The 13,935-nt window shown below is 44.0% G+C and overlaps 1 protein-coding gene across 1 annotated transcript in view; it reads left to right on the forward strand.

Moving 5' to 3' along the window:
• Positions 1–2,486: 2,486 nt before the first annotated feature.
• The window catches only part of LOC129324287 (zinc finger protein 345-like), a 28,765-nt gene continuing 17,316 nt past the window's right edge, over positions 2,487–13,935 (forward strand). Inside the window, exons 1-6 of the mRNA XM_054971456.1 lie at positions 2,487–2,517; positions 4,919–5,406; positions 5,572–5,614; positions 9,663–9,742; positions 9,985–10,111; positions 11,447–11,539. Of these exons, the coding sequence (XP_054827431.1) occupies positions 4,993–5,406; positions 5,572–5,614; positions 9,663–9,742; positions 9,985–10,111; positions 11,447–11,539 (757 nt within the window). The 5' untranslated portion in view covers positions 2,487–2,517; positions 4,919–4,992. The remainder of the gene's footprint in view (positions 2,518–4,918; positions 5,407–5,571; positions 5,615–9,662; positions 9,743–9,984; positions 10,112–11,446; positions 11,540–13,935) is intronic.

Below are 13,935 nucleotides of genomic sequence, written 5' to 3' on the forward strand. Positions count from 1 at the left end.
TATACTAAGTAATTACTCAACTGGTTAACTGTGTTACCCTTGTGCAAAGATAATATAATTGTGGAGTATGGCCTAAACCACTATTCTTCCAATTAACTTGCACTGATTTTAAATTGATTCTAAGTTTTTGCTTCCCCAGATTGATATTTCTGAAGTGAGAAGCTCAGGTGAGCATCTTTTCCACACTAGACTGAGGTCGGGGGAATAAAAGCAGCCCACCTAAACTCAAAGATGCCATTGAGTGGGTAGGAGAACCCTTTTGATCTTACCTAGAAAAGCTGCTCTGTGGCAATAGTTGATCCTTTCCTGCACCTGAAACAGAAGTGGGGATCCCACAAAGGGGAAACTGTTGAGAAAAGGAACAGGGTTAAGACATTGGGGGGGGGGCCTAAATCTAAAAAAATTGGGGCCATCTGAATGGATTTTGAAGGTATCCCTGATCATATCTTGTGCCCCACATACTACCTAGAGGAATGCCTCTTACCTCCTGGCCTGGATTCTTGTCATCTGCGTGGCTCAAGAGGAACCCTTCTGCCAGGGCCACTGCCTGGGAACTGCTCTCCGGCCCACATTCCCTGACCTGGGAACTGCTCTCTAGCCCACATTCCCTGACCCAGCTCTCCATCTCTGGAGGCAGGTTGGCCAGGAACTGGTCCAGGATCACCAGGTCCAGGATCTCCTTCTTGCTGTGCTTTTCTGACTTCAGCCACTGGAGGCAAAGGCAGAGTTCGCTGCAGACCTTTCGGGGTTTTTAAAAACCATAAATGGTAAAAGGAGTGATTATAACTTTAACCAGATGTCTTTGGTGGCTGTTACTAGGCAACTATGACTGGTCACAGTATTTGAGGCATCATTTCTATCAGTAAAATGCAGATGCGGGGGGGATCTTTCTGGGATTGTCTTGGCCTCTCATGGAGGATTAATTGGGGCCAAACCCAGAAGCAACCATCAATCCACTTGATACCACATAACGTTCATGACTCACCCAGGGTTGGCTGCTTGCTCCTGTTCAAAAGAAGCAATATGTATGAAGGCAACACAGTGAAAAATTAGTATAAAGTGTTATTGAAACAGTAACTACAAATGTAGTCAGTTAAAGAGCAACATGCTACAGTACCATAGTAATACAATCAGAACAGACAGCGGCGACCAATACAACCAACCAAGGTAATGGAGTACAAGGTGTACAAGGTAATTGGAGTACAAGTCCTACATATAAAGTCATAGAATTATTTTCTTATTAAAGGTACTTATGTTCTTTTTTACAGGTGTCAGGAAGAAAGCCTAGGGGCACAAGACCCCAGCAACTCTACAAGGAGACAGGCAAATAATTTGTTTCACCGCCATGAAGCTGACAAGTGTCCAACCTGTGTTAGGTGTCACTTGTAGCTTGGCTCTCAGTTTCCCTCAAGATTTGATGGGAAATGTAGGCGTCCTGGTCTCGCAGCTTGGCTCTCCATTTAATTGAAGTTTAGAGTGGCAGTCTATGGGAGGGAGAACATGCGGTTGGGAGGGGAGTGCAGGCATCGGACTCTTGCTGGGCGACCCCCCCTTCCCCTCCACTGTGTCTGTGTGTGTGTGTGGGGGGGGGTTTCTGTAAACTTCAATTAAATGGAGAGCCAAGCTGTAAGACCAGGACGCCTACATTTCCCATAAAAACTTGAGATAAGCCGACAGCTTCCCTCAAGTTTGGATGTAGGCATCCTGGTCTTGCAGCTGTAATGGAGAGCCACGCTGCGAAACCAGGATGCCTACATTTCCCATCAAAACTTGAGGGAAGCTGACAAGTGTCCAACCTGTGTAAGGCGTCACTTGTTGCTTGGCTCTCAGGTGGCTGCCTCACTTCAAGCCTCTGGTCTAATTCAGTAAAAGGCACCTGCATTTGTTTCTAAGTTTAAGAAAGCCAGATTCTCTCAGCCCCTCCCTGGCAATATGGAAAAAGCCATTTACCTGTTATAGCAGGAGAGGGGGCTGGGAGAGGAGAATCGCTGCTCTTTCCCTTTCAAAATCCCTTTCAAAATCACTCTGGCTTCCTGCTGCCCATCCTATGCATAACATCCTGAAATTATGACTATTTTCAGTTTAATATTTATTTTAATAAATATGTGTTGCAGTTTAATATTTATTTTAACAAATATGTGTTGCTTGGGCTAACATGGTTAGCAAAAACGATGTATTAAAATAAATTTTGAACAGACAATAGTCATAATTTCAGGATCGGCAACACTTACTCTGAATGACTAATAGAACCTGTGGAGTGCTTGTATTTTCCCTCCCATGGGGGGTGTGTGTGTGCATCGTTCTTAAGCTTGGAGGTTTCAAATACGATGATCTCTTTCAAGGTATTTTCACATACACAAAGCTCAAGGGGGGAAACCCCACTCTTTATGATAAAGAATCACACAACCATTCCTAGAGAGGCTTGAAGGGAGACGGCCACCTGACTTGCTGCAGTCACTTCCTTTGTTGAGAGGGGAAGAGGAGAGGAGGCAAACACGGAGGACTTTTTAAAAAGAGGTAAGCAATGGACAAATATTTCCTTTGCAAAATGCCTGCCTGCTTTTGGCATTAGTAACCAGAGGGCTCCGTTCACCTCCAGGGCTTTCCTACTTGCTCTCTGGAAGCTGCTCTTCCCTGGCGGTGGAACTGAGTTCTTTTTGCAATGAGGGGGGCATCTCCGGACATCTTTTAAACCCCGCGATTCAGCCCTCCCCTTGCTTCACTAAAGGGAATAGGGATTCTCTGGTTTGATGGTTTCCTCACAAGGAAACCACGGAGAGTGGCTGGGGGCAGCTTGTTCGGGGACCCATCTTCTTGCTTTTCTGGTTTAGGACACTTATACTTTTGGAGTGTTCCCCTCTTCATGCTGTTATGGCTTACTGAAGGCACAATTCTGCCCACAGACTCAGCACAAATTTCCTTGCCTGAAAATCTGCAGTCATCCAGGTGACTTCTGCAGCCCAGCACTCTTCAGTTGTCTTTGCTAATGGAAGATCTGTGGCTCCTAGAAATCCACCTCTCCTCTTCAAATCACGGCCCCTTCGGACAATCTAATCCTTTCTTAACTAGTCAACAAGCCCTGTGAAGTCACATGTCCAACTTGGGTTTCTCAGATGAGACACCAAGATCTTGGTCTGGCTTTGCTTCCTTGTATGACAAAGATATTTATTTCTTTAGGGGATTTTTGTGCTGCCTCTCCAGAGACCCTGACTGAGGCAGCTGAAGAAGCACATTGTAAAGAAAACATAAAAAATTAGTTAAAAACCCAGCATAAGAAAACCCCATCCAGAGTATAAAAACATAGATCCTTGAATGATAACAAATAGCGCTTTGTAGACTGAAAACAATCTATCAAGATAGTATTTACAGATTAATTCCTTACTTTAAAAGGTACACGTCAAAAACCTCATTTTTAGCCAGCATATAAAACTCTTCCAACTTGTTAGCATATTTAGAGTTCTTGTCTGCACAGTTAGTTGAATTTTATGAATGAAATCGGTGGTTTGGGACCCTGCAAGCTTATGAATTAGAGCCCCCTTCCTCATCTCTGGCTCCTCCATGGCTCTGGCAACTTCTATGGACAAGCCACACTGCTCCTGAAATCTTCTCCAGTTGTCTACAGTATGATTTGAGAGATCTAGCATCTCTGGGACTCTCAGTTGCTCCCTTCTGCTCCTAATTCAGTCATTCTCACTTCTCAACCATTTTGTAAATATGCACACCACTCCTGGTCCCACCTAATGTTCTCTGGTATCTGAATACTGCCGGAATCTTTAGTTTAACATTTAGCAACAAGTGGGGTTAAGCAAGGACTTTCAGAGGGCATCTCATTTCCCCCTCCTCCAACATATTCTCTTTCCCTTTTTTGCCCCCCATAGCTTCTCCCCCTTTCCAGTTTCCTTCTCTCTTTCCCATCCACATTTCTCTGCTCCCTTCATCACCTTTCCCATTTTATGTTCCCTGTATCCTCTTCTTGACACTATTTCCTCTTTCCCTCCTCCTGGCAGCTTTCATGCGCACTCCTTTCCCTACATTCTTCTCTCCTTCACAGCCACTAAAAACTCACTTTCATCTATGTTATCATCTCTTTCTATATATTTATTATTTATTTACTTCTTTTATATATTGCATTTCTACTCAAAGGGAGGCCAAAGCAGCTGACATCTTTCTCCTTGCCTCCATTTTAACTTCACAACAATCCTGCAAGGTAACGTAGGCTGTAGTGTGTGACTGGATCAATGTGATCCAGTGAGCTTCTACAGAAGAGTGGTGGAGTCTCCCAGATCCTACTTTGAAACTCTGGCCAATACACTACACTGGCTTTTGTGGGAGGGGGCTGCTTTTGAACAGGAGCAAGCGTCCAGGCCACTTGCCTGTTAGTATATTAGATGCTGTCAGGGCTTTTTTTCCAGGAAAAAAGGTAGTGGAACTCAGTGGGTTGACCTCGAAGAAAATGGTCACATGGCTGGTGGCCCCGCCCCCTGATCTCCAGGCAGAAGGGAGTTTAGATTGCCCTCCGCACCACTCCAGCGGCACGGAGGGCAATCTAAACTCCCCTCTGCCTGGAGATCAGGGGGCGGGGCCACCAGCCATGTGACCATTTTCAAGAGGTTCCGGAACTCCGTTCCACCACGTTCCAGCTGAAAAAAAGCCCTGGATGCTGTTATTAAGCAGAGTGGATCCTTTCTGCTTGCTTAAATATCACTGATTCTGGGGTATTCCATTAGCTTTCATGAGTCACTGGTCACCTCTTTAGATGCAGGTATCCATATATAACATTATTTATATTATTATATATTATATATATTTTTATATATATTATATTATTTGTGTGTGTGTGTGTATAATGGGAGCCCAAAGCAGATGACATCATTCTCCTTGCTTCTCTCTCTCCCTACATGTGTGTGTGTATGTCCAGCACCTGCCTAGGTAGAAGAATCTGACAGAGGAGGAAGGCGATCCAGGTGGAAACTGTTTGGAGGAGAAGGAAGGATGAGGGGAGAGCTGCGCCCAGTCGGTCTAGAAGCAAGGAAAGGCCCTGATGCCACTGAGGCTGGGAGCACAAGGGAACTGTTGGGAGGAACCATACAGAAGAGCCTGGGAGAGGATTTTCCCCCTTCAGAGGCACTGCTCCAGAAATTCCGGCACTTCCGTTACCAGGAGTCCGAAGGGCCCCGAAAGGTCTGCAGCCGACTCCACCGCCTTTGCCTCCAGTGGCTGAAGCCAGAAAGGCACAGCAAGAAGGAGATCCTGGACCTGGTGATCCTGGAGCAGTTCCTGTCCATCTTGCCCCCAGAGATGGAGGGCTGGGTCAGGGAATGTGCACCAGAGAGCAGTTCCCAGGCGGTGGCCCTGGCTGAAGGCTTCCTCCTGAGCGGATTAGATGATGAAAATCAGGACCTGGAGGTAAGGGGGATTCCTCTAGGCAGTATGTGGGGCACAGGATATGATCAGGGATGTCCTTGAAATCCATACAGATGGCCTCAACTTTTTTAGGACCCCCCCCCTCATGTTTTTCCTGTTGCTTTTCTCAACGCTTTCCCCTTTGTGGGATCCCCACTTCTCTTTCAGGTGCAGAAAAGAATCATGTGTCACCCCGGAGCAGATTTTCAGGGTAAGATCAAAAGGGCTGCCGTATCCATTGGATGGCCTCTTTGAGTGCGGGTGGGCTTCTTTTATTCCTCTGACCTCTATCTAGTGTGGGAAAGATGCCCACCCGAACTTCTCAGATTAGAAAAATCCTTTTAGGGAAGTAAGAACCTAGAATCAATATAAAATCAGCAGAAGTCACTTGGAATAATCGTTTAGGACATACCCTATATACCCAGTATATTATATTTGTGCAAAGGTAGCATAGATAGCCAGTTGGGTAATTGCTTGGTAAAAATGCCAGTAGGTTTGTGTTTGTGGATCAAGAAAAATGATACGGATTTATATTTGAACCATGAGAATCTACTAAACGTATGGGAGAAAAGATGATAAAAACATTTCCGGTCTACTTCACCTCTGTTGTCATCAGTTCAGGACAAAGCTGGCTCGGCATGGAAAGAAATGATAATTTATGTAAATTAATGTTAAAAATTGGGAAGATAGTGTGTGGGGCTGATATGAAGAGGAAGAAAACTATAAGCCTTGAGGAGATCTTATGCCATAGTAACCGTTGTTATGGTGGAGTTCAACCTCCTTGCAGAGGCTTCAGTTCAGGATTTTAGGCCTCCATGATAACCCTGGGCCTGTCTCCAGTAATAACAGGCCCCACATCCTGCCCAGGACACACTCTTGATATGATGAGCAGGAGGTAGGTGCTGTGAAGGATGGGGGATTGAAGATGGTCCCATTCTCATGGACAGGTTGCTACTTGCTCGGATTTAGGATGACAGGACTGCGCAGTGGAGGGGGATCACTTAAGGTGATCTGCCTCCACAGCCTGATGGGTCCAACTGATGTTCAGATAGGACTGGGGGATTTTCCTGCCAATATACTTGGCGCATCTGTCTACACCCTGGCTGGAATGACAAAATGACCTGGGGAATTGACTTGTCTGCTCCTAGGCGACATGAAAGAGCAGCTTGGTTTGTTGAGGGGCTCCAGAGATTAAAAGACAAGGGAGACGGCAGGGGAGACGGCAAAAGCTCCCTTTAAAGCCTACTCCGTGGAAGTGATGGTGGCAAAGATCACTTCTAAGCCACCCTTTCTTCTTCACAGTGTAGGCCAGCGGAGCTGATCTGGGTGGTCAGGGGCCTGTTGGGATCTGGATGAAAGAGGAAGTCGAGGCCTCAGTGGCCCACTCTGACCCTTTTTGCTCAGCGCTGACCCAGTTCTGACTTGGGCTCTGCATCAGCAGTGACAGGGTCAGATGGTGCCGGGTGGAGACTCGTTGGGCTCTTTGGGGAACTTCTTAGTGTATTTAGTCTGAGGATGTGGACAGGATCCTTGGGGTCTTGAGGCTTATGACATGCTTATATGGCCTTTCCTTCCTGGCTAATGTAATCTGCCAGGGGGGGCCTGGTTGGCTTGGTCTGAAAGGGAGGAAATGCCTCCTTGTGCGACGGGGAGGTCCCCCCAGCCTCGAAACAGACTGTGTTGCGCCACGTCTAAAGAAGACTACACAGGACACCTCAATTGACAAGTCTGAAATATTCCTTTCTTGAGTGAGGTAACTGAACAGGTGGCAGCTAGACAAATTCAAGCTTTCCTGGATGAGGGAAATGGTTTAGATCCTTTCCAGTCTGGTTTTAGGCCTGGTCATGGAACTGAAACAGCCTTGGTCACTCTGATGGATGACCTGCCCCAGGAAATGAACAGAAGAAGCACCTCCCAATGAACTGGGAAGTGGTATTTTGCCAATAGCAAGTCTGCCTTCTTCCATATGTGCCTTTCTTCTCCACATGCAAAGAAATTCTTGAGTTTGTAGTAGTAGTAATTTATTATTACAGCACTTGGCCAGTACGTTAACCATAAAATTTAAGTGCACATTTTACAACCATTTGAAACATGAAGCATATAAGTATATACAATTTAAAAACATAATTTCCTAATATCTATCAAAATTTGTAAAAACCAGGAAGTCAGCATAGTTCTAAGCAAGCAACTGAAATGGAGGCCTAGGCTCTAATGGGCTTTAACGACCAGAGCACAAAATTTCGCTATCTGGTGTAATACAGTAAAATCGGAGTTTGACAGCAGTTTCTCTAATTTTTTCTTATCCGAATGTTCAGAGATACCATCCAGAAAGGGAATAATAAATCTCATACGTGCTTCCTTATAGAAAGGGCATCTCAGGAAAACATGTTCCTGGGTTTCGACCTCCCCAAGTATGCAAGGACATAGTCTCTCATTCCAAGGAATCTTGTTAAATCTGCCATCCAGAACAGCAGAGGGTAAGGCAGAACATCTGGCCAAAGTAAGCGCTCTCCTGAGATTATTTACCTCCAGAATGGATAAATAAGAAGCAGGTGCAGAAATATATCTGTTACTAGGAGGAGCTATAAAAGCAGGAGTGCCTTGTAAGTCGGATTGTCGTTCAATATCATCTATCCTTTGCCTAACCATTTGCCTTGCTTGATCGCTTCCCATCATGAGAAGTACTTGAGGGGAAAATCCTATTGCCCTGATTTTCTGTCTAGTGGCAATCATCCACTTGGACTGAAAATCATCAGTTAAGATTAGGGGTAATAAACCACAAGGATTTAAATTTATCCTTATCCATAGGAAGATGGAATGCAGGGTGATCTTTGCTTCAACTTTCTGCATGCCAGTCTCAAGGCGAACCATTGCATTAGAAACACACTTTGGAACTTGAAGGACCGCTCTCAAAAATTTCGATTGAACTAACTCTAAAGGTGCAAAACAAGAAGTTGGTGGTCCAAGAAGTGACCCGTATAACATCTGAGTTAGTGATTTGGCCCTAAACAATTTTAAGGCTGCCGGCACAAAATATCCCCCTGAAGTGCGGAAGAACTTCAGTATACTTTGAGCAGATCTATCTCCCACACATGCTGATGCATGACTATGCGCGACCTTGGATCCTGAAGCTTGGATAATCATTCCGAGATAACGATAATGAGTAACCTGCTCAAGAATATGGCCATTTATACTCCAATTTCTACTTCGAGGTCTCTTACCGAAGGCCATCACCTTCGTCTTTTGATAATTAATGTCCAGTTTGTAGGTATTACAATAACTGGCAAATCTCTTGAGTGTTCTCCTTAAACCAATAGGAGTTCTAGAGAAAATGACCGCATCATCCGCGTACAGGAGAATGGAAATGGGACGCTGTGCCAATTTAGGCGAGTGGAGATCAGCCCCATTTAGATGGTCCACCACATCATTGAGATAAAAGTTAAAAAGAACTGGGGCTAACATACACCCCTGCCTAACTCCTTTAAAAGTGGGGATTTTATCTGTTAAATGTCCCTGACCAGTACATCTCACCCTCAATGAGGTTTGTTCATGAAGAACACGTATAAGAGCTAAGAGCCTCCTGTCTATAGTAGAGGCTTCTAATTTGTTCCAAAGAATAGATCTGGAGATGGAATCAAAGGCCGCTTTAAGATCAATAAAAGCTGCATACAGGGAGGATGGTCCCTTACCAGAATATTTTTCAATGAGGTGCTGGAGTATGAGACAATGGTCCATTGTAGATCTACCCTGCCTAAACCCAGCTTGTTCCTGGACCATTATATCATCCTGCTCCAACCACGATGTAAATTTTTCCAGGAGATGTTTGGCATAAAGCTTGCTGATGACACTTAGTAAACTTATAGGCCTATAATTTGCGGGGTCTTTTCTACTGCCTTTTTTATAAAATGGAACTACCACAGCCATTCCCCAATCATTTGGGATCCTTCCCGTTGCATCAATATAAGTAAACAAGTGTGCTAAAAAAGGGGCCCACCAATCGATATGGTTTGGTAGCTGCGATTATATCAATGGATTTAGAGTTCTTCCTTCTGTGTATTCTGTACCATTGGAGAATCAGGCCTACATTTGTCTGTGATAAGACTGGATTTTAAAAATGTCTGAAATCAGACAATTATCCAATGTAAAGAAGAGAAGGTAGTTGTGACCATGACCCAAGAGAATCTTTTTTCCCCGCTCAAGGAACTGAAATTCTAAATAAAAAAATTGAGTGTCTTCCAATTATCTTTTGATTCTTCCAGGCAAGGCCTTGAAACCAACAATAAAATCTTTGCCATATGTTTGCAGCCGAGAGACATCAACTTCTATATGGCCAGATCAGGTAAGTGTGGAATTGCAATTCATGACCCCGAGTCCCTCGGTGCACCACGCACCCCTCCCTCACCCAGAGAGAACTCCTCCACCTCTTTGTCTTGCTTCCTATCTATGCTGATCACTAGAAAGAAAATGGAAAGGTCTGATGGAAGTTTCAGTGCTGCAAGCAATACTCATTTTGGCTTGTCCTCATGAGGGGAAGATTTGTTCCATTCTTTGAGAGGATAGAGGGGTTTCTTCTCTTTTCAGGGTCCAGTGACCTTCGAGGAGGTGTCTGTTCATTTCACTGAGGAGGAGTGGGCTCTACTGGATCCAGAAAAAAGAAGCCTTCACAAGGAAGTCATGGAAGACAATTTTCAGAATATGGCCTCTTTGGGTAAGAGCCCCCTTTCTCTTACTTCCCAACTGCTGAAGGCAGAAATCACTCCTAAGAAGGACTCTCGTAGGTCCGTTCCAATGGAGTCTCTCAATAGGTGAATAGGGCGGCTCCACACGCAGGCAAATGAAAGACTTCTGCATATCTAGTGGACTCCCCAAGTGTTAGTGTGTAAGCAAAAATATTGGTTTGCTAACAAAAAGGAACACTATATGTGATTTCAATAGGGCCTCCTCATGTGCCTTTCAGAGCAGCGAAGGAATCCAGCATTTTAAATAACAAACATTTACAAGCAGGCTAAGTCATTGGTTTACTATGTACAGTGGTGTTATCTTTAAAAATGTCATTTTTGTTTATATGTAGGTAAAGAACATTGTTCTAGATTTTGTTGTTATTTGTTACACTTTAACTTGTGAAATGTGATTCTGATGAAGGGATTGAAACACATGGCAATAATGGAGGGGCATAGTCTTGTTTTCATCCATACAAAAATTGAAGATTGATATTGTGGAGAGAATTCCTTCTGTATATTTTGTTTGTGGCCATATATCTGCCTGTAGATCTACATTTGTGTGTTAGACATTTAGCACAGTTACAAGTAAACTTTGTATTGTGTTTCATAAATCTATAGGATGGTGTTATTTTGTACTACTAGTGTAAGCTCTGGCATGATCAACCCATGAAGGAAAGGGTGTGTCAGAGCAAGCCATGAAAACCTGGAATTTAGCAGGTGAAGTTCTGGTCTGTATCAAAAGAGTTTTGCCTGCGGAATTCTTGTGTGTCAAGTTTCTATGAAAATCCAAGAAGCACATCCGTTCAAAAAGGCGGTAGGCTGGAGGAAATGCTGTTGTGAGCCCCCTCAAGGAAGAGTGGGATAACTTTCCAAACAGGAAATCAGTGTTAAAATGAATTTTCGAATCTTTAGGTTTTGAAGGTTTTAGGGAGTGATCAACACATTTTCTGCACCCTACAAGAAATCTGGACCTCTTAAAAGAGAGAGGAGTCCTTGATGGATCTTCCTCAGAGGCGCCTTAGATGGTGTCAGACTGGAGTGCTGGATATTGCTTGCCTTTGGAGGGGGCTGAGATACTGTAACATGGTCACTCTGTCTGGGCTAGGGCTTCCCTTCCATGTGCTGGAGGGCCCTGCTCCCTCCTCTGATCTTGGCCACCAGCAGCATCAACTGATGATGTAAGGTTCTGCCAGGTAGATCTCAATAACTTCATTACATGAATCCAGAACTGGAAGACCCTGACAGATGGAGACTTCTGAATCCAAGCTCTAACCTATTCCCCTCTCATGCAGTAATTTTTCTGTTTCTTTTCCCAAAAGCAGGAGTTCTGGTTCCTAGCTCTGACTGTATTTCCTTCATTCAAGGAAATGGAAATCCATTTTTCCAGGACCCAGAAGAAAGAGATAAATCAGCAGGTATGAACCTCCTTGTGTAGTGCAGACATCTTTCTGGTGTGTCCAGATAGAACTTCTTGGGTTACCCTTCAGTCTCTGGAGAACAGAGAGATTTTTGAAGAGGAAACAGCCAAGAATAGATAGGAAAGCTTTCTCAAATGGTTTAAAACAGATTACAAAATGTAGGCTTATTGGTGCCTAATCTTGGAGGAAATTTGTGTACACAATCCTGTTGTATTCAACGTTTGTTTATTTATTTAAATGACTGTTCAGGTAACATAACATGAGTTATCAATAACTAAATTTAAACTAGGATCAGAACGTTCTTCAGGAGAGAATCAGACTACAGAACACCTCAGGATGTGAAACCCTTTAGTCCAAAGCCTGGTTGAAAGAAAACATTTTCACTAGGTGTGAGAAAGAAAACAAAGTAGTTCTCTTTGCAAGCTTCTAGAAGGGAGGAACTACCACAGAAAACGCCCCATCTCTGGTGACTGTTGATCTCTCTACTTAGGGGCTTGGGGGGGACCTTAATGAGTTGGTGGGGTACAGTCTTGCCAGAGGCAGACCCTGAAGCACTCCAGCCACATTTAGGGCCTTAAAGGTAGAACCAAAACCCCTTGGAGCTGCTCCAATTGGTCCCCCTAGACCAGAAGTGTCTCTTCTGATTGGCAGAAGTCCTTGGGAGAGAGGAGATTGGACTGGGATGTGATGAGTCCTGCGCAGATTATCTGTTGGGGGCAGTACAACAGGCCCATCCCTTTATTTCTTGTTTTCGGTTAATTCTTACCTCGTATCCTGCCCTTCTTAAAAAGAATATAAATCAGAATTGGTGAGATCGTTCCATTTACTTGTGCAATGACCCTGTGAAGTAGGAAAAACTGTGTGTACATATTCAGAAATTCTGGGAGTCAGTAGTGAAGGAAATCAAACCCATAATTACATTACGACATTCCGCTAAACCCTGAAATTATATTGTTAAATCATTGGTCAGAAAATGAAATACCGAAAGTCAGGATTAAGTTAATTTGGATACTTTTGTCTATAGCAAAGTCGGTAGTTGCATCAAAACGGAAACAGATGACACCTCCATCACTCGCCGACTTGCACAACCAAATTTGGGACTGTTTTATAATGGAGAAAATAGCTGATCGTTTAGCTCACTATGACAATCCAAAATATAAATCTTGCTTTTCAGAACAATGATTCCCAATTATGGAACACTTATTAACAAATGAAACAGCAATACATAACAAGACCCAAAAGTGACTGTTATAACCAACTGTTGAACGAGGTGGGATCCATATGTTATGTATATAAACTGGACCAAAATGTATGGTCTAGGAAAATGCCTACTTAAAAAAAAAAAAGTTTGTTTCTATGTTTATTGTTACGTTATGTAAAAGTTTTATAAAATTCAAATAAAGTTGTAAATTTTTTTTTAAAAAGTAGGAAAAATTAGGGAAGAGTGATTGGTCCAAGACCACTCCAGTGTGCTGTAGATGTAAGGTCCTATGCTTGGGTCCCCGTACTTCACATCTAAAGTTCTGTTCCGGAATGCCCTTCTGTTCTGTGTTGGAATACAAGAAGAGATCTGCCAGAGGTCCATCCAGCCCTGCCCCCCTTTTCCCAGAGTGGCCAGCTGGAGTCCCCAGAACATTCACAGAGGAGCAGAGACACAGGGCCAAGCTACATATGACAAATGACACTTGAACGGCAAGTGGATTGAGTGGAGGGCAAGTGAACAGGGAGAAATACACTTGCTGTTCAAGTGTCATTCGTCACTTGTAGCTTGGCCCAAAGTCTCCCTCTGGTCACCAGCCTTCAGAGTGATATTGCCTGAAAAGATGGAGTTTTCTGTGAGCCTCCTTCAAAGTGGTAGGCCTGCTGTAGGAAGAGAAAAGTGGGATTTTATCAGGTAATACAGTCAGGGCAGAACTGCTCAGGTCCTAGTTTGCCTCCGCCTTCTCTTGCCAGGGAAACTATTCTTATCCTGGCAAAAAGAGAACATATGATGAAGGAAGGGCGTTGAACCTAGGGAAGCCATTGGGGTGATCTGGAAAGACGTAGCTTCCGTAACTGAAAACATTTCCCCAGGGCCAGATTGCATATAAGCGTACTAATGGAACTTTCTGGTGTAATTTTGGAGACTGTCCATTATTTAGAATCTTTGAGCATCTTTGAGAATTCTTGGAGAACAGGTGAGGTACCAGAGGATTGAAGATGGCACATGTCCCCATTTTCCAGGAGGGGAAAAGGAGGATCCAGGTATCTCCTGACCTTTCAGCCTGACGTTCATACCTGGAAATGTTTTAGAACAAATCCTGAAAGAGTCTCTCCTGGAGCACTTCAAAAAGAGGGCTGTGATTACGAAGAGCCAGCCCGTGTTTCTCAAGGGCAAGTCATGCTAGACTAAC

Source organism: Eublepharis macularius, chromosome 2, assembly GCF_028583425.1.
Source record: "Eublepharis macularius isolate TG4126 chromosome 2, MPM_Emac_v1.0, whole genome shotgun sequence".
Classification (NCBI taxonomy): Eukaryota; Metazoa; Chordata; class Lepidosauria; order Squamata; family Eublepharidae; genus Eublepharis; species Eublepharis macularius.